The following is a 25,691-nucleotide window of genomic DNA, read 5'->3' as shown; positions in this document are numbered from 1 at the left end:
ACACAGCAGTAAGTATGACATGTTTGTTTTAAAAGAAAAAAAAGTTGCCTTTAAAATCACTTTAAGTCTCATTTACTAATGGACACGACACCCTCCGACACCCACAGACCATAAACAAAGCAAAAGTGACAGCAAATAACCAACCCAACAACCTGACTATAATACACTGTGTACAAATGGAGGGAAGCTGACATACACCGGGCAGACCCGGGACTGGGAATCGGGAGCAGAGATGGGGAACAGGATGCAGGAAACCAGAATCAGGGGAAAGTATACAAGATACAGGACACAGGATCCAGCAGGGAAGCGGCTCACAGGCAGAACACTGAGGCACTGATGAAAACTACGGGGGGATTATATACCTTCCCAGCAGCCAGCATCAGGTGGAGCCTCATTACTGACATCTTCTGTCTGCTGGGAGACACAGCAATGTCTCCTCTTTACTTCCTCCCGACTTACCTCACCCAGAGCTTCCTGTCTGTACCTGACATCACTTCCTGTCTGTACCTGACATCACTTCTTGTCTGTACCTGACATGACTTCCAGTCTATACCTGACATCACTTCCTGTATGTACCTGACATCACTTCCCCTCTGTACCTTACATTACGTCTTGTATGTACCTGACATCACTTCCTGTCTGTACCTGACATCACTTCTTGTCTGTACCTGACATGACTTCCAGTCTATACCTGACATCACTTCCTGTATGTACCTGATATGACTTCCCATCTGTACCTGACATCACGTCTTGTATGTACCTGACATCACTTCCGGTCTGTATCTAACATTACTTTCTCTCTGGGTAGAAGGGCACTCACCACCTGGTGGAGCTCAGAGGAACTGCAGCTCCAAGAAATGTCTCGTAGTTTGAACCTTCTTGTTGTTTCCAAGTGTTCTCCAATGTTCATGTTCATGTCCATGTCTGGCAGGTTCCAGGACTCTTCAGAGTGGCAGTGAGGTGATGACTCCGGAACTCTCCCTGGGTTCCATCACCAGGCACTGCAATTATACCCGACTGCTGGGAGCCACCATCTCCTTTCCTACAGTGAAAGTATAATTGTGACATCAGCAGAGAGGTAGTGGGAGGGTGGGATCAGGTAAGTACCACCACTGACCACCAATGCTGGGCTGGGGGTACACTTTATTCTCACTGACACCAATGATAGAGCTTATATTATCTCTCTGACACCAACAATGGGGCTTATTTTATCTCACTGACACCAACAATGGGGCTTATTTTATCTCACTGACACCAACAATGGGGCTTATTTTATCTCACAGACACCAATGATGGATGTCAAGGAAATCATGCCCATGGTGACTGGGTAACTGGAGATCCATGATTGGTGGAGAAGGAATGAGGGTGGAGCTTTCTCTGAATTCTCATCTGTTGACAATTGATGGACTGATCTGAATTCTGTGTGAAATATATCTGGTTGTTAATGATTGGCTGGAAATCAGGCGGTCACACCCCTAACCGATGACTCCTCATCTGTCGGCAGGTTTCCCCACTGACAGCTGAATGTCCACAAAAGAATTGTCAGCAATTACAAATTGTGGAAAACCCCTCAGAAGGTCTCTGAGAAGAAATGATATTTTATCTTCTCTCCAACTCAGACTATATTTGTCTTAGACGTAAGAGGCCCAAAATCCCGAGTCCCTGTCAGGTCTGAGCTCCAGCCGGATACAATCACCTTCTCCACTCACATAGTTTGCTTTTGTAAATGAAGTGAGTACAGAATTGAGGAAAGCGAGGACACCCGGCAACAATGGGATTCTGTCCTATCTCCTGCACCCGGAGCAAATGAACAACATGTACCAGCCTTCCCAGCCCCATCAATGTACACTGTGGAGGCATCTTGTATGTAGACTCTGGATTCAACAAACCAGCAGCCTGGCCATTCAGGAACGTACCATTGTTCAGCTCTGGGGGGGGGGGGAAACAAACATCTCTCATGGAAAGGAGCTCTGGGGAGTCAACAGACCAATCTTTCATCTATACATATGTTTCCATCTCTCCACATCACTCCATTCTTTTTCTGGACAAAACCATTATAAATATCAGCGACAGATTTACAAATCTAGGATTTTACAATGAGAACACAATGTCACAAGGGATCTATAAAAGATTTTATCCGGACACAAGATCCCATTGTAAGAAAGGAATTCTGAATATGAACAGCAACTTATGTGGGATCCCATTATATTCAGTGCGGGGAAATGTATCTTTTATATTTTACTGAAACCTCAGATAATAAATTACATTTATGTCCCAGAAATTAACTTTACTGTATTTTTAACTGAAATTGTACCTTTCATAAATCATTGCACTAATATTGTGTAAAATAATAAAAATCATAAAACATCAGAACTACTAATTTTATCCTCTAGTGTGTCTGCTGTTGTGAAGAAATATATATAATATTTGGGGGATTTTAAGTAATTTTAAGGTATAAATTATTTTTAAAACATGTAAACAAAAGAATTAAAAATGTCTCCAGGACTCCATGGACCCCTTCATTCCACACAGTCTCCAGGAACCGGGAAACCACAGAGAAACCAAGTGTCCCCCGACTTCCTCTCCAGGCTGGGATGTCCCCCTGGTTGGGTGCCCCCTACAGTAGAAGAAGCAGACTGCACCTGCCTACATCTTCTTTATGCTTTGTCTGATCAGGATGGCGGTCATTTCTCCCTGAACACGGAGCCCCCTAAACACGAGGTAAACGTGGTGCAGCATTGAGCCCCGTCCAGCTGTAGTGTAGACTTTGACAGGCTGCAGGCAGCGGGGCTGGACGCTGTACCTGTGCCTACCAGGTGTATTATAATGCCAGCATTGCACCCACAGGGGCTGGACCCCCCATGTACAAGGGGCCTAAGAGATACCATCAGCTGGTGTCCCATTCCACCAGACCCCTATAACTGGAAGAGGACATGTTTGGGGGGATGTGTTGTAGAAGAACCCAGACCACGGTATTGTGTGATGAAATTATAATTCAACTTTATTAATCATATATATGTGACACTTTAACAACAGAAGGAAAGAGATAGATTGTTTACATTTCAAGGATCTATTTATACCATTTATATCATCTATGCTAAGAAACCGATTAACATACTGTATGCGCCCCTCATTAATACCAGCCCCCCCCCACTTATGTGACCCTCTAAACATCCAAATCCCTGTAAATTCCCAGAAGACACTTTCATGTTTTATCCATAACAAGCTGATTGGGTACAAGAGAACCCCGAGCCCCTCCTGCTCATTCCCACACAAGTCCATGTCACCATCTACAAGGTGAGAGGACCTGAAGGAGAACAAGACCATGACCACCAGGACCATCGCCTGACTGAAGCCATGCTCACATTTCTTTCTAATGCTGCTTCTATGGTCTCCTCAGATACAGATTTGGCAGATGTACATTAGTGGAACCCTTTCACTCCGGCCAATGTAAGGTTTCCATCAGCAGCAGCACGGCCTTATAGCTACAGCACCCGGGGGTTGTCTACATTTGTTAGGCCAACTGTCAGCTTTCTGGTGGAAGTGATTCAGCCGCACTGAAGGTCCTCCCCCCGCCATGTAAACCAGGCCCAGCTGTCCCTCCTGCAAGCCCAAGACAGGCATGGTGGGTGTCAGTGGTGAGAGTAGAAGGCGATCAGCAAACATCTGATCTCTGATCTCCCCTTCAGTGAATGGATGTGGGAGGTGGGAGATTGTCATTTCTGGGTTCAGTGCTGTCATTCTCCAGTCACTATGGTTTGGGAAGGAGCTGATTAGGCATGATCTGTGCTTGACCATCTTTCTTGGGGTACAGAGGGGACATTAGGGGTCTAATAATGTTCTGATGTCTCTTTAAAGAGGACCTGTGACCAGAAATATGTACCAACCCCCTATCTGATAGAAGCCATTTTAAGTAAAAAAGAGTTGAAAAAAAATTAAAGTAACACTATAAAAATTTAAAAAAAACACAAAACAAATTATACGACACATTTTACATATCATTGCACAAGTGAGAGTGAGAACAATCATTCTGAGGCCATCGTTCACGGATAACTATCTGAACTGATAACCTATAAAGGCTCTTAAAGTGTCACCTTTGAACAATTTTTGGTTCTGAAGTTTGTCACCATTTCACAAGTACGCACAATGTGTAAAGTTTGACATGTTTGGTATCTATATACTTGATGCCAACCCCATATTTTATATTTCACCAAACAAATTGGGTCATATATTGTGTTCTTTGTGCACTAACATTATCTTTTTTTACAGAAAATATGTATTTGATAAACAGCTGTACTAATTTTCTGACATGAAAAATGGCAACTACCACCATTATATTCTCCAGAGTCTCTGCTTTCAGATAATAAAAGAAATGTTTGGGGTTTATCTAATCATATGGCCTAAAATGTGAATTTAACTAAAAAAAAAAGCAAAATAAACTCTGGCAGTGAAAGAAAATACAGCAATATATAACATTTCCAAATCAAAACTATGGTAGCAACTAATGGCTTAAGAAGCAAACCCACCATATTACTCAACCAGGTTCCAACTAAACCCACCCAAAACATTGGATCCCACCTCCCCCCACCCAGGTTCCTGTTGGAACTCCTTTACCTTGTGCAGATATCCCCTTCTGAGATCCTCATGATCTAATATAAATGTACAACACTCTCCATCTGATACCATTTGTAGACTCCACCTTGGTCTGCCAAGAGATAGTCAGCTGCCATGCAGTCCTGTGACACCACCTTAGGTGGTGGAGCCACTTCTGCTGTCAGCTCTGCTATAACATCAATGGTGTCATTGGTTATCTGATCCATGACTCCAGTACACCGGTTCATCTTACATATCTTAGATTCCCCATCTCGTCTATGAAGGGCTCACTGCATAAAGCATCTCCAATCCAGAGAAAATGTTTCTTCTCACTGGAAGGCCAGGGGAGTATTGGGAGAAATTGAGGCTTTCCCTTACAGATATGGGGGGGAGGGGCAACATAACCTAAAGTACAGCTATGGGTGGAATTGAAGGGAAGAAATTTTAGGATGCTCCTTTTACACAAGAAGCAAATGTTATCTGGAAGGACTAGGAATCCATTGGACCAATGGGGATTGAACATTCTGCAATTACATTGAGAAACCATGAAATGTTACTGGTCTGTGATTGGCTCTCCTATTGTTAGTGAAGTAAGTGAGACTCCCCTTGTCGGTGCCATTAATGGAAAGAAACCATGTGAAATGTTTGTTCCAAATCCAAAAAAGTGACCCCCTTGGGTAAGTACCCATACTAATATTCCTGATATGAGTTTGTAGTCCCTGCTACTACAGGAAACATGTGGGCAATCATTTACACCTTTTACAGCAGGACAGTAAATATCAGAACACAATTCAAACAGAAGACCAACAGCAGGAAGTCTGCTAACTGAATGTGTAATGCAATCTGTCATTAGCATTCCCAGAGTTCCCTCTGCAACATAGTTGTATCAGCTGTTGGTCCTGTCTGTAGATCTGTTATTTCCCCACCTTCTGTAACAGGGTGACAACCCTGATCATTCTGCAGGAACATTACACAGCAGCGTTGTCACCCTGTACAGGAAAGTCTTAGATAGATTATAAGTAAGACACACAACAAGTAAAGTCCAACTCCAGCTAACGCTTCTACAGCAGTTACAGCAACAGGTTCTCTATAAGGTTCAACCCACCATATGAATGGAAGTTGACAGTTGTAAGCACCCCCAGCAGTGTTATATGGTGTTTCCCAACCCCCCTAACTTTCATTTTTGCCAAATAGCTTGGCCTTCTACACGAAGCAGAAAAAAACAGATCTACTGGGAGGGTCAACAGGTAATAAAAATGTTACAAGGGGAGACTTGGAAAAACATAAAATGTTTATGCTAATGACAGATTCCACCATTTATATAAATATTGATTTTGCCCATTGTTACATGTCGATGTCTTAGCATTCCCAGGAATAATTAGCGCTCTTTGCACACTTTGCCCCAAAAAGGGACCCGTTCATTCAGAGTCATTAAGGTGAACCCCAATAAGAGGAATTTCAGTCTCCCAGAAGAAGTGGTAGGAATATGACCGCACACTTAGCACTTTGTAAGTTCAGATCTCTTGCAGTTGTACCGTGTGAATAGTTTATGGAGATGAGCAATAGCTGGACAGAAAAAAAAAAGATAAAGGACATCCAATCTTCACCTGATAGAATCCCTTTTGAGAAAACCAGATGAAACATAAGTGGCCAGCTGGGATTAGGTGGTACTGTTGAATATGTCCCCTAAAACAGCATTAACTCCGTGTTGGAAGGCCTACACCAGCTTAAGAAGTTACTCTCTAACCAAACAGAGACCTCTATCTGGCTGGTATATCAGCTATAGACCTGCCTGCAAAGCTGTCATCCATGAGAGGAGATGGAACATGGAAAGGAGGCATTGATCATGGGAGAGGAGGTGGAACATGTAATGGGAGATGTGGACAAGGTGGGCTTAGCTGGAACCCTCAAGCCTAGCTTATGGTGTATCAATTCTCAAAAGAACCTGGAATGGACTCTCCTAATGAGGTTTCAGAGGCTTGGCAAGAAGCCATTGGACCCCATCCTAGACTCTGGTACTGAGGCAATGTTGGTCATGTATTGGTTGGTCAGATTCTGGCAATGAAGAAAACACTTGGGAACATAGCTCAGTTAATGAATGATGAAAATGAATTACATGTTCAGTCAATACTCCATAAAAAAGGATAAAGATGAGAATGATGAGAAATACAGTTCAGTCATTGCTGCTTGTCTGAAAAAATGTCCATAGGTAAAATATTCACAGGCCCTTCTAGGTGTGTTCCTGATGGACATAAGCACTAAACCCAATGAATCCGATCATTAGAGTCCTGTTTGTTCAAAGTTTTTTTTTTTATTAAGTAGCATCATGTCTTCCCTAGTTTGTGGGAAGACATTGGGCCTGTGAGCCTAATGGGACAGCTGTGACTTCTTTAATATTGCCCCTTCTTCTGGAGTTTCCTCTATGCAGCTCAAGCTTGTGAATCCTCTGGTGATAGATTAGCCCGGCACTACCTGTAAAAGCTTTGTCACATTCTGAACATTGATATGGCTTCTCTCCAGTGTGAATCCTCTCATGTATGACAAGGTTTCCCCTCCGTTTAAAAGTTTTATCACATTCAGAACACTGATATGGCTGCTCTCCAGTGTGGATCCTCTGGTGTATGATAAGATGTGATTTCCATATAAAAGCTTTATCACATTCAGAACACTGATATGGCTGCTCTACAGTGTGGACCCCCTGGTGTGCTATGAGAACTGACTTCTGTGTAAACGTTTTATCACATTCAGAACACTGATGTGGTTTCTCTTCAGTGTGGATCCTCTGGTGTGTGGTAAGATTTGACTTCTGTGTAAAAGCTTTGTCACATTCAGAACACTGATATGACTTCTCTCCAGTGTGAATCCTCTGGTGTCTGATAAGATCTGACTTATGTGCAAAAGCTTTGTCACATTCAGAACACTGATATGGCTTCTCTCCACTGTGAATCCTCTGGTGTGTGATAAGATATGACTTATGTCTAAAAGCTTTGTCACATTCAGAACACTGATATGACTTCTCTCCAGTGTGAATCCTCTGGTGTCTGATAAGATATGACTTCTGTGTAAAAGCTTTGTCACATTCAGAACACTGATATGGCTTCTCTCCACTGTGAATCCTCTGGTGTGTGATAAGATATGACTTATGTCTAAAAGCTTTGTCACATTCAGAACATTTATATGACTTCTCTCCAGTGTGAATCCTCTGGTGTATGATAAGATATGACTTCTGTGTAAAAGCTTTGTCACATTCAGAACACTGATATGGCTTCTCTCCACTGTGAATCCTCTGGTGTGTGATAAGATATGACTTATGTCTAAAAGCTTTGTCACATTCAGAACATTTATATGACTTCTCTCCAGTGTGAATCCTCTGGTGTATGATAAGATGTGACTTCTGTGCAAAAGCTTTGTCACATTCAGAACATTGATATGGCTTCTCTCCAGTGTGAATCCTCTGGTGTGTGATAAGATGTGACTTCCATGTAAAAGCTTTGTCACATTCAGAACACTGATATGGCTTCTCTCCAGTGTGACCCTTCTGGTGTGCGATATGTTTTGCCTCCATTGTAAAATCTCTGTCACGTTCCAAAGAAGAAATAGCTTGAAATGACTCCTCTTATGTATACATGGGTTGGACTTTACTGTAAAGCAATTGTCACTTCCAGAACACTGAAATGACTTTTCTCATGTTGTCCTCTGAGGTTGGATCAGTGTTGAAGAGGACCCAAAGCACTTATGACATTTAGAACACGGATATGACTTGTGTCCTGTGTGACTCCTCCAGTGAACTGCAATACAAACTTTCAGTCAATTACAACACCCAGATGTTTGGTTTCCCATGTGACTGAGTTGTATTCACAAACACCAGCATGACCAAAAACGTGGTTCATCAATCCACCTGTACAAAAAAAAAAAAAAAAAATCAGAATTCTATATAAAGGGGCTAAAGTTGGTTTTTATTTTTAATGATCATTATTAAATATATCTTATATATCATCGCAGGCTGTGTCAGCATTATGGTTGTCCTCAAAGGGCCAGTTGTAATTGTAAGACTAGATGTCCAGAGCACCTCACCCCCCCCATTACATCAGATGTCAAGAACCCCACACCCACCCTAACATCACCGTGCACCTCCTTTGGGGGCAGAGCTGGAAAGCAGAAAGTGCAGGGTCTGGAGGAGGACCAGAGGAGGAGTGGAGTCAATTACCAGAGTCTGCTGAATGCTGAGACCAAGGGAGGTGGAGATGAGGGGATGCTGCAGCTGCACTGAGAAGTACAGGATTTGGCAGAGGAGTTCCATTCTCTTCTCTGCTGCCGACTGCTGAGACAAGGTGGGGGAGGAAACAAGGGGGTACCTGCAGGAGAGGTACAAGGGCCACATTAAATAACTTAGAGGGCAGGATCTGGATACAGGTGTTTGACACCTGTGTTATATATATATATATATATATATATATATATATATAGAAAGCATATGTACATTATCATTTGTGTGTATATATATATATATATAAATATATATATATATATAAAAAATATTTTACCCACGTGCTGACAACCTGTAGTGGGTTACCTCAGTTTCATCAAAAGTAAAAGACCATATCCTACAAGCCCTTGCACCCCCCCTCCACACCTACTGTATACATTTCCAATGCATACCTTTGACTCACTGCCCCCGCTCTCTGCTGCTCGGTAGCTGAGGTTATATATCATGGACCTGCCAGTGCTGGGATTCCAATATGCTGAATAGGGGCTTGAGACCAGATATGCCTTTAATGTTCCTGCGTTTTCATGTCCTCATTCTTCCCATTTTCTTTTCCCTGGGATGACTTACGTCTGATTCTTTGCCTATGTATTGCTATGTATCTTTTTGTTTGCTGTATGTGTATTACCTCCTATTGCATTTCCGACTGATACCTTGTATTACCTGGACCTATTGTATGCTCTGAGTTTATTAATAAACTTTATGGAAAAAAAATAAAATATTTGTTTAAATTAAACTAAATTGTATTACAGGCAGTCCCCGGGTTACGTACAAGATAGGGACTGTAGGTTTGTTCATAAGTCGAATTTGTTCATAAGTTGAATCAGGCACTTTTATAAGCACTAACTACTAACCAAACGACAGGATATTAGATTACGTTTTTGTAATAAGGTTACAGAAAGCAGTAAAACCTCAAGAGGCTCTAAACTGGTGTTTTGCATAAGAACTGCAGCTTGGACACATGTTTGCCTTAACATATTTAACTTTTATGTGCATGTAAATGTTTAAACATCAAATTCAACATTCAAATATTATACTGTAAACTCTTGTACAGTGTAGAGTACAACTTTAAACTATCTTGGCTAAACTACACTGTACTGTAATGTACTGTATGAGAGAACTCTGCTCTCCTTTACACAGCACACGCTGCCCCCTCCCCCCTGCACAGACGGAGGATCACTTCAGTGAGCAGCCTGACAGCCTCTCCTTTCCTCTCCCCGGAGGTGCAGACAGACAGTCTTAAATCACTTTGGAGATAGTGGGCAGACACTGCTAGCCCCACAAGTAACGAGCAATGGATGTCTCTGTCTCTTATGTCTCTCTGATGTCTCTTATCAGCTAGTCTCTTATCAGCTTGCTGCACAAGAATGCTGACAGCTTGACTTCCGGTCCCGAGGGAAGTGTACGTAAGTATGAGTATTACGTAAGCCGAATGTACTTAACTCGGGGACTGCCTGTATTTAAGTTTTTAAGTGCACACAGTATATCCAACATTCAGCCCAGACAATGGAGTCATACATTCTAATGTATAAGCAGTTGTGGCACTGATACAGATCATACAGAACAATAACTTGCTTTGTCTCTGGTTTCACTTTTACCTTCAATGTCGCAAATGCACTAATACGGCTACAATCACCTCAAGCAACCTTCAATAAACAAATAAAAAGAGAAAAAAGAAGCAACATAGAGCAATTCATCTGTACATGGCAAGTAACTCTCTCCAGTACATACATAGATAGCTGACACTGTTCAAGTAGGCCTGTGTCTACAGGATCATACACCAAGTATCGGCCTCCAATGTAGTTACCATTTAGTAGGGTACAATTGGCTGGTCCATTTTTAGGGGCCTAAAAAAGTTAAACCTATAAAAACCTATGACAAATGAAATATGGGGAGTGAGTACCGGAGTATCCAGCCCGTTCTGCCAGAGAGCCATAAGTCTCCTAGGAGAAGTTAGGTTTTCATGTATTATTATGGGGTTCACCTGCTCAATCCATGCCTGGTGGGAGTATGAGTTGATAACCAGAATGCTTGGATTCGATTTGCAGGTTCGTTCAGAAAGTACATCTAAGAATCCAAAAATTACAAGCTTAATCTCAACTAGGGAGAGACTTTGTTCAATTAAAAGAAAAACTTCAAAAACAAGTGAGAAAATGTAAATGAGAAGCTGAGAGAAGAGCTAAAAACACTAAAAATACCCCCACAGATCTATCCTAGAAATTCAGTCTAAAATGTAACAATTACACCAAGAAAACCCTCAACTGAGGGAAGAGATAATGACACCAAAGATACAAATGGAGCTCAACAATCAGGAAAGAGAATCAAAGAGGATGATTTATACAAAGTACCCATCAAGGAACAACAGACCGGTGAGTCCAATCAGCTTCCGAAATGTAACAAGACAAAGACCAGCAATAGCCAAGACAACTCTACTAATCCTGAGACCACAAATAGTGATGGCCGAACACCCCCCTGTTCAGGTCGCGGTCATCATCTGAACCTACAGAATGTTCTACAGTGAATGTCAAACACGAAGGACTGAGAGATGTCTTACCGCATCTGAGTATGAAGATCCCGCTCAGTTACTAATATCCGGCATGAGTTATATGATGAAATCACGGTGTATTTTAGTAGTGAGACATTCATTCATGTTCCTGGTGTCAGTGGGGTTCCCCGATGACAGCTGAATGTCAAAAGAATTGTCAGCAGTGCCCAACAATTAAAAAAAAAAAACAGCTTGGGGTCCCCCCTCCCATCCATACCAAGCCCTTTGGGTCTGGTATGGATTTTGAGGGGGACCCTCCATGCCAGACCCTTATCAGGGCATGTAGCCCGGCAGGTCAATTGGGTGGATGAGTGCCACCATACCATGCCTTCAACATAGGGGGGTGCTTTGGGCCAGGAGCCCCCAAAGCACCTTGTCCAGATATTGATGGGGACAAGGGCCTCTTCCCCACAACTGTGGCCTGTGGTTGTGGAGCTCTGAAGCCTGGGGGGCTTATTGGAATTTGGAAGCATGCTTTAACAAGGGGGCCCCCAAATCCCGGTCCCCCTGCCTGTGTGAATGAGTAGGCGGTATATGGTACTGCTACCCATTCACAAAAAAAGGTGAAGTTAATAAATGACAGGAGGGCAGTCTTTGACAAGTCCTTTATTAAAAATGAAAATTTAGCGCATGCGCGGCCAGCACTGAAGGTGGACGTGCAGTGAACCGGCTCCGTCCACCCGCCAGACACAGAACGGCACACACCGGCCCTGGGACTCAAAAACAGCAACGCACCGATCCCATATCTTACCCGATCCTCTGCAGCTATGCCTAGGAGAAAAAAAACGGCGGATCAGCCAGGTAAACTGACCCTGTTCTTCCCTGCAGTCGGGCCGGGAATCCAAGATGGCGCCCGCAGCTGCAAAGAGGGAGAGGAAGGCAGAGACCAGCAGGAGGACTACAGGTCCCAGCAAAAGGATCCCAGGCTGCAGCACCTGCTCTATCCCGGGGACCCTGGTGAGTTGTCACCCCCACTATCCCCTACATCACGAAGCCCGGCTAAATCTAAGCCGCGGCTAGAGCAGGATCCCAGCACATTAATACAGACCCCAGAAACCACAACATATACATCAGATATAGATGCATTTCCTGCGTCAGATATACCGCTCACAGAAATATGCATGAGAAATATGCTCACATCCCTGCGCCAAACGCTGCATAATGATATCCTCACGTCACTCAGCCAATTGTCAAATATAGTACAAAACCAGGAGCGCAGAATAAGCCACATTGAGAACAACATAGGAGACATCACCACGGCGCACAACAATTTAATGCAGACCACTCAGCTGACATAGAACAAATTAACCAAAAATTGGCCGACCTGGAGGATAGGTCAAGGCGCAATAATATCAAGTTCAGAGGAATACCTGAATTTGTGGCAAACGATGACCTAATCCCATACATACAGCAATTTGCCAAAATCCTCGTGCCATCAGTGTCTGACCTGGAACTTGCAATTGACCGGGCGCACCGCCTACCTAAACCCTCCTTTTTACCAGCATCTACACCTAGAGATGTCTTAGCACTCATTCATTTTTACCACGCGAAAGACAAAATCATGTCAGCTGCCCGAAATCCGCCACCGATCCCGCCGTCACACGCCAATCTCCGCTTATATGCGGATTTATCCAAGGCGACCCTCCTTAACAGAAAACGCATGCTGTCAATCACCAAGGCCCTCAGGAACCACGGCATAGCATACCAATGGGGATTCCCCACCAAGTTAACGGTGCGACAAAATGGTAGGATCTTTACCATCAAAACACTGGAAGCAGGCCTGGATTTGCTAAAATCCTGGAATATCATCCCTGCGGAAATGCAGGATCCTACGCATATTTCTATGGACGCAACATAGCCCTTACAGGGCATACTTTTCTTTACCATTCAACATACTTATCCGCTCTCCCAGGAGCCACTTATACACTTAATTTGTCTGGCGTTTGGCCTACACCCTTCTACTCCGATCAAAGGTTTTTTCCTTCTTGCTATTAGCTTGACCACCACTCGGTGATCAAGCTCCCCTGCACACCCCAGTTTAGAGGTAGCAAACTTGGCTACTCGTGATGTTTGCATTTTTCGCAAATGGTTTTTTATTGTTTCCCTTATCCTCACCCCTTCCTTACCCTGGCACCATTGGATATCCACTCCATTCTCTAAGATCATCTACGGCGACACAGATTGGAATACTCTTTTTATCGCTTCAATTGAGTCACATATACGCCACATTCATTCGATCATCTACCCTCATGGAAAAACACATACTCATCCGATTCTCCCAAACAACACTCCAGTTAACGGAAAATCCTGGAATTACAAATACCAATGATTAACTTTCTGTCCTTAAACGTCCGAGGTCTCAATTCACCTTATAAACGGTCACTACTATCTAGAGAAGCACGGAAGTCACGTGCGGACATACTCTTCATACAGGAAACACACTTCGCTGCTAACAAATCACCCAAATAATACCTTCACCGATTCTCTCAAATATTCATGGCGACCAACACCACTAATAAAAATGGAGTGCTCACGGCCATAAATGACTCTCTTTCATTCCGCGTTATTTCACAGACAGCGGATCCACAAGGACGCTTCCATATTTTAGTGTGCCAAATAAATGACAAGACCCACACTCTAGTTAATGTTTATGGCCCAAACTTCAAACAGTTACGTTTCTACCAGAAACTTTTCAAAACCATCTCCTTACATAAACAAGGGAAACTTATAATTGGTGGCGATTTTAACATTTTGGGGAATTCGGATATAGACTCATCTTCTACTACCATATATACTAAACCTACTTTTAACCAATTTCTTCACGACAATGACCTCTATGATATTTGGAGATGTCAACATGGCTCTGAACGGGACTATACGTGCTACTCCCCTCCGCATCTTTCCTACTCACGAATAGACATGTTTATAACAGACAAATGGACACTACAACAAGTGACGTCATCCAAGATAGGGACCATTACCTGGTCCGACCACGCTCCGATCCAAATATCCTTGGTTGACGATCAAAGAACAGCATTATCACCTATCTGGAGACTCAACTCTGCTCTTTTAGCTACACCGGAAAATTTGAAACACATCCAAGAAGCTCATGAACTTTTCTTTGATATTAATTCCACCCCTGATATATCCATTACCACGCTCTGGACAGCTTACAAGGCCTACATGAGAGGTATCCTCATCCAATTAAACTCCTGCATTAAGAGGCAACAGTCTTAACAAATTGACCGACTTATGACTTCTATCCGCCTTAATGAAAAATTGCATAAACAACACCCAAACCCAGCCACAATGGCGACCCTAAACTCTGATAGAAATAAATTACGAACCATTTTTCTACAGGCATATGACGCCAATCTGCAAAAAACAAAAACCAGATTTTATGCGCTAGGTAACAAAGCTAACTCACTCCTTAGCAAGACTATTAAACAAAAACGACTTAAAACCAAGATAGCCACAATCCGACATCCTACCTCACAAAACACCCTGACAAACCCACAAGACATTGCCAATGCTTTCGCGGCCTACTACCAGACACTGTATAACCTAAAAGACGACCCTGACACAATTCAGCCAACAGCACAATCAATCGAACAGTTTTTGCTTAACACCAATCTTCCGCGCTTAACTCATTCCCAACTTGCATCGATCTCTGTACCAATTGACCCTCCTGAGATAGAGAGAACTATACGCACTCTGCCTTTAAACAAATCTCCTGGAAATGATGGCTTCACCAATGAATATTACAAAGCACTTGCCCCCAAACTCACTCTACCACTAGCTCTCCTATATAACCACACCACTACTAGTGGAGAATTTCCCCAAGAAATGCTGCAATCAATAATTACTACCATTCCGAAGCCTGGCAAAGACCCTCAATTGGTACAGAACTACAGACCAATTTCACTTCTCAACACAGACATAAAGATATACGCTAAGATAATAGCCTTGAGACTACTCCCCTACCTACCAACTTTAATTCACCCAGACCAAGTAGGATTTATTCCTGGTAGACAGGCCCCTGACGCCACAAGACGAATCTTATCCTTAATACACCACCTTGAATTAAATCCCCAACCCTCGCTTCTACTATCGCTTGATGCAGAAAAAGCGTTCGACCGCATTCACTGGCAATTCATGCTACATACCCTGCAAAAAATTGGAATATCAGATTGGATGTTATCAGCCATAATGTCCCTTTACTCTAGACCTTCAGCCAAAGTATTAACCAACGGCACACTTTCTCAACCTTTCAATATCTCTAACGGAACTAGACAAGGATGCCCATTATCCCCTATAATTTTTGCTCTTCTTATTGAGCCACTAGCAACCAACCTTAGAAAAGACCCTCACTTTACAGGATTTAAGTTCCTAAAAACTGAACACAAGATTAGTCTCTTTGCAGATGACATTATACTAATGGTCACTAACCCATACAAATCCCTCAACACAATACAAATACACATCCAAAACTATACATCAGTATCTTACTATAAACTTAATGCACCGAAATCTTCCATACTAAATCTTCACACACCTCCGAACACCCAAAACCTTATTTCCAAACACTTCCCCTTCACTTGGGAAAGACTTACTATTCCGTACCTAGGAATTAAGCTCACTCCAAAGACTAACCAACTGTATAATACTAACTTTAAACCACTGCTTGAATCTATCCCACAAGAGATTAAAGGCCTACGCACCACTACCCTCTCGACGTTAGGTAGAATAGCTACAGTTAAAATGTGTATCTTACCCAAGATACTCTACATCTTCAGAACACTCCCTATCCCAGTTCCTCATATCTTTTTTACCAAACTTCAGACAATTCTGAATCAGTTCGTATGGAATTCGAAAAAGCCTAGATGTGTTACAAATCTTCTAATTCGCCCTCCCCCCAGAGGTGGAGCGGGCCTCCCACATGTGAAGTCATATTACCTTGCTGCTCTACTTGACCAGCTTTTCTTCTGGAGGCAGCCCACTGTTAACAAGACCTGGACCCTGATGGAAACCTCCCTATTCCTACCACACGCCTTACCCAATATACTATTCGTATCCCGTGGAGTACATCCCACGGACTTGCACCATAACCCTTGTATACGAGCTTCCCTAGCAGCTTGGGAGGAGTTTCTTACTCTTACCCAACTACGCAAAGACAATCTCCAAATTCCCACTCCACTTTCGTCCCTACATTTCCTCTCTCCACATTTAAACCTAAACCTCTGGATAGACCATGGCATACTTCATATACAAGATCTATACGCTACCGATAAACTACATACCTTTCAGGATATTCGGGACAAATACCGAATTCCGGTTACCGAATATTTTACCTACATACGCTTAACCCATACCCTTCACAAGACGAAAGTACCACTCAACATAAAATTCCCAGTGACGGCACACCACTTCTTACAAAAATCTACCTACCCAAAAAAAGGGATATCGACTTTTTACACAATGCTGGTTGATTCACAGTTCACCACTTATACATCATCCCTAGCAAATTGGGAAAACATAACTCAACAACCGATACCTCCTTCCATCTGGGAGAGAACTTTCTCCACTACGTTTAAGGCCTCAAAGTGTAGCTCACACTGGGAATCATACTTAAAAATACTCCATCAATGGTACTTAACGCCTGTCAAACTGTCTATATTTTATCCTCATCACCCCCAAACTTGCTGTAGACATTGTGGAGATAGAGGCTCTCTTCTTCACCTGCTATGGGCGTGTAAATCCCTTACTTCCTACTGGAATCAAGTTTTCCAATTAATCTCCTTAATAGCACAAACCCCAATTTCCCCAAACCCTGCTTTAGCGCTCCTCCACATTGGTATAGACAAAATTCCATTATCCTCACGCACTATTATTATACATGTCTTATCGGCTGCAAAACTGAACATCACCAGGCTCTGGCGTTCCAATACCACTCCTACTCTGTCCCGCCTATTGACCGATCTTAACTTCTCCTGCGAAATGGAGAGAAACACGGCACTCCGTAATTCCTCGTACTATAAATTCAAAACCCAATGGACTCGATGGTTACAGAACCCTAACTGTTCAATAAAATGATATTATAATATCCCTTTATACTACATCACCTTGACAACTATGGTGCCTTCACCCACCCCCTCCCCCCCTCCTCCCCTCTCTCTTCTCTTTCTATCCCCCCTAAATACACCCACTATCGTTCCAACTGGTTCACATAAGGAAGCATACCTCTCATGTACCTTACCCAAAACGTGGCATAGTACCTCGGCCAGATGGCGAGGTGCCGTTAGCTCACTCTCTGACTGCATATTTTGCTTGTATAAATGTGAACTGCGTTATACCACTGTTTTCAATTGTTTTTGTATGTTCAAAAATCTTCTAATAAAAATATTTGGAAAAAAAAAAAAAAAAGAAAAATTTAAAAAATGTCCCCTAAAGTAGATCCAACATCAATCATGATGCCCGCCGCCACCGCTACCCAAAAAAAGAGGGAAAAAATGCTCCACTTGTGAAGCTGGCTCCCGGCTGTTTGACAGCTGCACCCATGATGACAGTTCTTATATACTGTCCTGATGTCACAAGGGAGTGAGAGATCACCCCGCCCCCTTGTGACATCATCACATGCTGTGAATGGTCAAAGCATTGCACCTGACCTGTAGTTAGGTGCATTGCTTTGACCAATCACAATGCAATGTTAGGGCGCAGTGCATTGTGGGACGCGGCTGGCAAACAGCCCACCGAATGCCTGTACCATTCAGGTGTTCACCGAACACACAAATGGCCCATGTTCAAGTCAAACTTAGGTGTGACTGGAACATGAAGCTCATCCCTACAAACAAACAATCATCAAACCACAAGAACAGCCAACAAACTCCGGATTGTTTTGTTATTAATAGACTCCAATGGGAAATATCTAAACACCAAACGGCTCTTCCCAGGAACAAGAGACAACAAAATTCAAGTCCAACAACTGAACAAGCGATAGGAGTCATCAATGATCCGTATTTCACCAACCCCAAACATATCATCATACACACCGACCCAAACATATCATCATACACACCGACCCAAACATATCATCATACACACCGACCCCAACGTATCATCATACACACCGACCCAAACATATCATCATACACACCGACCCAAACATATCATCATACACACCGACCCAAACATATCATCATACACACCGACCCAAACATATCATCATACACACCGACCCAAACATATCATCATACACACAGACCCCAACGTATCATCATACACACCGACCCAAACATATCATCATACACACCGACCCAAACGTATCATCATACACACCGACCCAAACGTATCATCATACACACCGACCCAAACGTATCATCATACACACCGACCCAAACATATCATCATACACACCGACCCAAACATATCATCATACACACCGACCCAAACATATCATCATACACACCGACCCAAACATATCATCATACACACCGACCCAAACGTATCATCATACACACCGACCCAAACGTATCATCATACACACAAACCCAAACATATCATCATACACACCGACCCAAACGTATCATCATACACACCGACCCAAACATATCATCATACACACCGACCCAAACATATCATCATACACACCGACCCAAACATATCATCATACACACCGACCCAAACATATCATCATACACACCAACCCAAACGTATCATCATACACACCGACCCAAACATATCATCATACACACCGACCCAAACATATCATCATACACACCGACCCAAACATATCATCATACACACCGACCCAAACATATCATCATACACACCGACCCAAACGTATCATCATACACACCGACCCAAACGTATCATCATACACACAAACCCAAACATATCATCATACACACCGACCCAAACGTATCATCATACACACCGACCCAAACGTATCATCATACACACAGACCCAAACATATCATCATACACACCGACCCAAACATATCATCATACACACCGACCCAAACATATCATCATACACACCGACCCAAACATATCATCATACACACCGACCCAAACATATCATCATACACACCGACCCAAACGTATCATCATACACACCGACCCAAACGTATTATCATACACACCGACCCAAACGTATCATCATACACACCGACCCAAACATATCATCATACACACCGACCCAAACATATCATCATACACACCGACCCAAACGTATCATCATACACACAGACCCAAACGTATCATCATACACACCGACCCAAACATATCATCATACACACCGACCCAAACGTATCATCATACACACCGACCCAAACGTATCATCATACACACCGACCCAAACGTATCATCATACACACCGACCCAAACGTATCATCATACACACCGACCCAAACATATCATCATACACACCGACCCAAACATATCATCATACACACCGACCCAAACATATCATCATACACACCGACCCAAACATATCATCATACACACCGACCCAAACATATCATCATACACACCGACCCAAACATATCATCATACACACCGACCCAAACGTATCATCATACACACCGACCCAAACATATCATCATACACACCGACCCAAACATATCATCATACACACCGACCCAAACATATCATCATACACACCGACCCAAACATATCATCATACACACCGACCCAAACGTATCATCATACACACCGACCCAAACGTATCATCATACACACCGACCCAAACATATCATCATACACACCGACCCAAACATATCATCATACACACCGACCCAAACATATCATCATACACACCGACCCAAACATATCATCATACACACCGACCCAAACATATCATCATACACACCAAGCCAAACGTATCATCATACACACCGACCCAAACATATCATCATACACACCGACCCAAACATATCATCATACACACCGACCCAAACGTATCATCATACACACCGACCCAAACATATCATCATACACACCGACCCAAACATATCATCATACACACCGACCCAAACATATCATCATACACACCGACCCAAACATATCATCATACACACCGACCCCAACGTATCATCATACACACCGACCCAAACGTATCATCATACACACCGACCCAAACATATCATCATACACACCGACCCAAACATATCATCATACACACCGACCCAAACATATCATCATACACACCGACCCAAACATATCATCATACACACCGACCCAAACATATCATCATACACACCGACCCAAACATATCATCATACACACCGACCCAAACGTATCATCATACACACCGACCCAAACATATCATCATACACACCGACCCAAACATCCTCCAGGGACAAAAGGAAGCCTCTGAGAATAAACTATTACAACTAACAGAGACCGCACAACAAAAATGTCCTCACTCCAACATCATACTGTCCTCCCTAATTCCAAGGATGGACATAACAAACAATAGAAAACTCAGCGAATCAACACAGAGCTGGCAGATAAAACCAGGTCAGAGCCTACCATTCACCTGACACAACATCATTCCATCATGACCCAACACCTCTATGACTACAAACACCTCAACTAACAAGGGGGCAGTCAACTAGCAAGAGAACCCAAAGACATTGTACTGAATGGAACTCACAACCCGGGATCTGCCACAAACCATCTCAGATGGACACAATGGGGCTGATTTACTAAAACTGGAGTGTGCAAAATCTGGGGCAGCTGTGCATGGGAGCCAATCAGGTTCTGACTTCAGCTTGTTCAGTTAAGCTTTGACCATAAACCTGGAAGCTGATTGGTTCCTATGCAGAGCTGCACCAGACTTTGCACTCTCCAGTGTCTCATTGTCATCACATGCTGTGTCCATAATGACCACCCATCCCCCCTTATCAGCTGGCTTCAGTGTTATATCTCCCCTTGCTGCTAATGATGGCAATGCACCTTTCTCCTCAATGGTCCCATTATTAGGATATGACCCCAAAGTTCCTGATTATAGACTGTCATACGTCACCATCTTTATCCTCCAAATGAAGAAACATTTCTGCTGCTGCATATGTAGTGGGTGGTGGAAACTTCCATTTTGTCTGTAAACCTCAGACAGACCTACTCAGTGGTGTGACTACAGATGATCCCTCAATATCGCCTCTCCAAGAATAATGTCCCTTCAATCTAATATTCCTAAAACATCTATACAAGTCCTGTGCCAACAAAAACTTCTTCATGATACCTTTAGGGCTAAAGCCCAAACCTTTCCCCAGAAGGTCCATCTTACCCGATGTCAGTCCAGCTGAGGAGAGGGTGACAATTCCGTCTATTTCTGTTGATGATGAATCATCTGTTGGGGTGGTTGGATGAGTGGGAGATCCCTTGTTGCAGCGTTGATGTTTCCTAACTCCCCTGTGGCCGGATCTCTGCTGTTTCCTTGATCCCGAAGTACAAAACGAGGTCGGTGTTGTCCCTCTATAGATCCTAATAAAGTGCCTCCAGCAGAGGAGGGAAGTGATGGGTCAGAGGCTGTAGAAGAAGCTCTAGTGAGCAGTCTAGATGGACGAGGTGAGTCTTGTGTAGGTGGTGCTCCAAGAGTACGCCTGATTAGTAGATGGTTAGATGTTGGACTCCTTCAGCTGCTCGGCTGACAATGCAGACTGCAGTGTAGACTCCACCTGTGTGATCTGTACAGCCAGAGCAGCTTCTTCCTTCTGGAGAAATGAAACTCCGAGAACAATGGAGCTTTTGTTTAGGACTTGTGTAAACAGACCATTGAACTCCTCCCTGTCCACAAACAAAGCTGGGGCCAGTTTACCTCCTAGCCCCCTCAGAATACGCTGTGCTTTCTAAGATTCAGCTAAAGCTATCTTTTTACATAGACAAGACAGCTGTCTTTTTAGGAACTTCTCAGGAGGACTTTGATCTGGTGTCATTTACCCAAAAAACCCTTCCCGTCCTCCACTAAGAACACCCCCTTTCTCCCCCCATAGAGGACACCCCTCCCCCACTAAAGACACCCTCTCCACTGAAGATACTCCATTCCTCTTTTTTCCTCCTCTGAAGACACCCCTTCCCCTCCTTTCCTGCACTGGGGACAACCTTTCCCTTCCGAGGACACTCTCTCCCTTAGTGTTGTCACCCCTCCCCCACTCAAGACACTCTTTCCACTGAGATCACCCCCTCCAGTTTAAGAAGCTCCGAGTAGTTTTGGTTATTAAGGATACGTATGAATGTGGTAAAACTTTGAGATTGGAAATAATATTTGGCCTTGCTGCAAATTCTGTCAATCAGTGCTAGAGTGGGGAACTGTGCTAGGGCTTTGAACTCACCTGCTTCCAGGCATTCCACTAAATGATCTGTGGACACAATCCCTAGAAGAAGTGAACTGACCGGGTCTGGGTGTGGATTGTCCCGCCAGGCTGGAAAGTGTTGTAACTGGGCCACAATATAATAAAGAGAAGGATTGGGAACCTCAGGGCCTCCCATATCTTTAGCCTCCTGTAGAGTTTCTAGTTCAATCCAAGGCGTGGCATCCACCAGATTAAGGAGCCAAACACCATATCAAATCTTCTAAAGATCCGTATAGGAATCCAACCAGGGGCGTTGTGCAGAATATAAAGTCATTGAGGGGCCCAGATCATTCTGATGAAGTTACACCTCCCTACCAGGGAGTTTAGTCCAGCTAGTTGTTTTCTGTTGAAATGTTTTAATTAATGGAAGTCAGTTTAGATCTGTATATTCGATAGAGTGGGGTGAATGATAATAGCCAGATATATAAAGGAGGCCACTATTTCAATCTGCGCAGCTTCAGGTGGTATGGGATGTGTAAGGGTGTCCAGTGGGAGAAGGGTGGACTTATCCCAATTTATTGAGAAGCCGGAGAAGGAGACTGTCACGGAGCTGGTCCTTCCTTCCCCATCCTCCAGGTTTGCTGGCTGCCAAACTTCTGTCCCATCCATGCTGGGACTTCTAGTCCTCTTTGTCCCTGACACAGGCAGACCTCAGCAGCCCCTCACCCCCCTGGCTTGCAGCCTGGCCTCCTGCTGGAGGAATCCACAAACAGGCCATCTCCTCCCTTCCCCCTCATGCATGAATTCCTGGGCAGGTCTGGAGACCTGAGAGACAGGGCCCGTCACCATGGTAACCCGATAGGAAGTATCCGGTTACCAGCTCTATACTTAAGGGTGAGCAGGAAAACCCCCATTGTGTTCTTCTGGCTGCGGGTGTGAGGGAAGGCTGGCTGAGGGCCAGCTTCTCTCATCCGAAAATCCCCCGTCCTCCTCCTCATCTCCTGGACTGTCTGTGCTGCCTGGAATCCCTGCACTGTGGAGTGATCTTCTGCTGTCCCCGTGAACCTGCCTGGATCTATCCCCTGCCTGGACTTAACCCCTTGTTCTCCATGAACCTGCCTGGACTTAACCCTTCCCTGTCTGGAGCCTCCAGTGTGGACTAACCCTGTGGATTACAATACCCCTGTTGTTCCATATTGCCTTCCAGAGAACTGTATTGTGTTGCTGTGTCTGGTGTGGATCTGTGGACTAAAGGAACTGTTGTCTGCGCCCCAAAAACCTCCCCAATAAAAGCACGTTGGGTTCCGTGCAATCTGTCTCTGTGTGCTCTCTGGTTCTCTTGACAGAGACAAATTCACTGATTAATGTCATTAGGTGTGTCAATGACACGCAAATGTATCACCCAAAAACAGAAGGGTGTCATCGTCATAGAACGCTACTTTCTCCATCTGCTCTCCTCTACAAAAACCATATACCTGGATCCTCTCCAATGGCAGCCACCAGAGGTTCTATTACTATAGCGAATAACAGCGGGGAGAGAGGACAGCCCTGCCGTGTCCCTCTGCCTAGTGTGAATGAGATGGACAGGGCATTGTTAACCCGAATGGGCACAATAGAATAATTGAATCCACAAAATGAAAGTGTCCCCCAGGGTTACATTTCACAAGGACTTGCCAAAGGTATCTCCATTCTACACTGCCAAACACCTTAGCAGTAGAGATGAGCGAATCGAACCAGGCGAAGTGGAATTCGATTCGAATTTCAGGAAAAATTCGATTCGCGTCGAATCCGAATATTAGCCTACTTCGAGTGCGCGAATCGGATTTTTCCCGATCAGCCGGCAAAAGTGTCCCTGCAGAGAGCTCCGCTATTTCTGACAGTTCTCTGACAGTTCCTTCACATGTACAGCGGTTGAAACATTGTATCTATTTGTTTCCATTTAGGATACAGATGTTTTTATTCGGAAACAGATACAATGTTTCAACCGCTGTAAATGTGAAAGTCAGAGAACTGTCAGAAATAGAGGAGCTCTGCAGATACACTTAGCGGAGCTCTGCAGATACACTTTTTGCCGGTTTGGAATTCTTCTTATTTTCATCCTACTTCTTCTTCTTCATCCTCATCCTCAGAAGAAGGAGGATGAGGATGAAGAAGAAGTAGGATGAAAATAAGAAGAATTCCAAGCCGGCAAAAAGTGTATCTGCAGAGCTCCTCTAAGTGTATCTGCAGAATAGAGGAGCTCTGCAGATACACTTTTTGCCGGCTTGGAATTCTTCTTATTTTCATCCTACTTCTTCTTCTTCTTCTTCATCCTCATCCTCAGAAGAAGAGGATGAAGAAGAAGAAGAAGTAGGATGAAAATAAGAAGAATTCCAAGCCGGCAAAAAGTGTATCTGCAGAGCTCCGCTATTTCTGACAGTTCTGTGACATTCACTCCATACAGCGGTTGAAACATTGTATCTATTTGTTTCCTTCTCCTTCTTCTCATCCTTCTCCTTCTTCTCATCCTTCTCCTTCTTCTCATCCTTCTCCTTCTCCTTCTTCTCATCCTTCTCCTTCTTCTCATCCTTCTCCTTCTCCTTCTTCTCATCCTTCTTCATCTTCTCATCCTTCTCCTTCTTCTCATCCTTCTCCTTCTCCTTCTTCTCATCCTTCTCCTTCTTCTCATCCTTCTCCTTCTCCTTCTTCTCATCCTTCTTCATCTTCTCATCCTTCTCCTTCTTCTCATCCTTCTCCTTCTTCTCATCCTTCTCATCCTTCTCCTTCTTCTCATCCTTCTCATCCTTCTCCTCATCCTTCTCCTTCTTCTCATCCTTCTCCTTCTTCTCATCCTTCTCCTTCTTCTCATCCTTCTCCTTCTTCTCATCCTTCTCCTTCCTCTTCTCTTTCTTCTCATCCTTCTCCTTCTTCTCATCCTTCTCCTTCTCCTTCCTCATCTCCAAGGGCATTTAAATTAAAGGTACAGTGTTCTGCACTAATTTAAAGGCTCTCTGAA

General features: G+C 43.6%; 1 protein-coding gene and 1 pseudogene across 1 annotated transcript; one reads left to right on the top strand and one right to left on the bottom strand.

Moving 5' to 3' along the window:
* LOC149443033 (uncharacterized) overlaps positions 1-25,691 on the top strand; it is an 84,596-nt pseudogene that overhangs the window by 5,307 nt on the left and 53,598 nt on the right.
* LOC149443035 (uncharacterized) lies at positions 2,976-8,224 on the bottom strand. The gene has a single exon (XM_089655994.1). It carries the CDS (start codon positions 8,156-8,158, stop codon positions 6,929-6,931), a length of 1,230 nt encoding a protein of 409 aa, XP_089512120.1. The 5' UTR covers positions 8,159-8,224; the 3' UTR covers positions 2,976-6,928.

This window comes from Staurois parvus, unplaced genomic scaffold (assembly GCF_062004578.1).
Source record: "Staurois parvus isolate SC_StPar_1 unplaced genomic scaffold, SC_StPar_1.0 ptg000879l, whole genome shotgun sequence".
Classification (NCBI taxonomy): domain Eukaryota; kingdom Metazoa; phylum Chordata; class Amphibia; order Anura; family Ranidae; genus Staurois; species Staurois parvus.
Note: the sequence above shows the minus strand (reverse complement) of the source record. Positions and strands in the feature narration are given on the sequence as shown.

What these genes read in the sequence shown, in the direction of transcription:
- LOC149443035 (XM_089655994.1), bottom strand. Translation starts at nt 8,158, where the DNA reads ATGGAGGCAAAACATATCGCACACCAGAAGGGTCACACTGGAGAGAAG.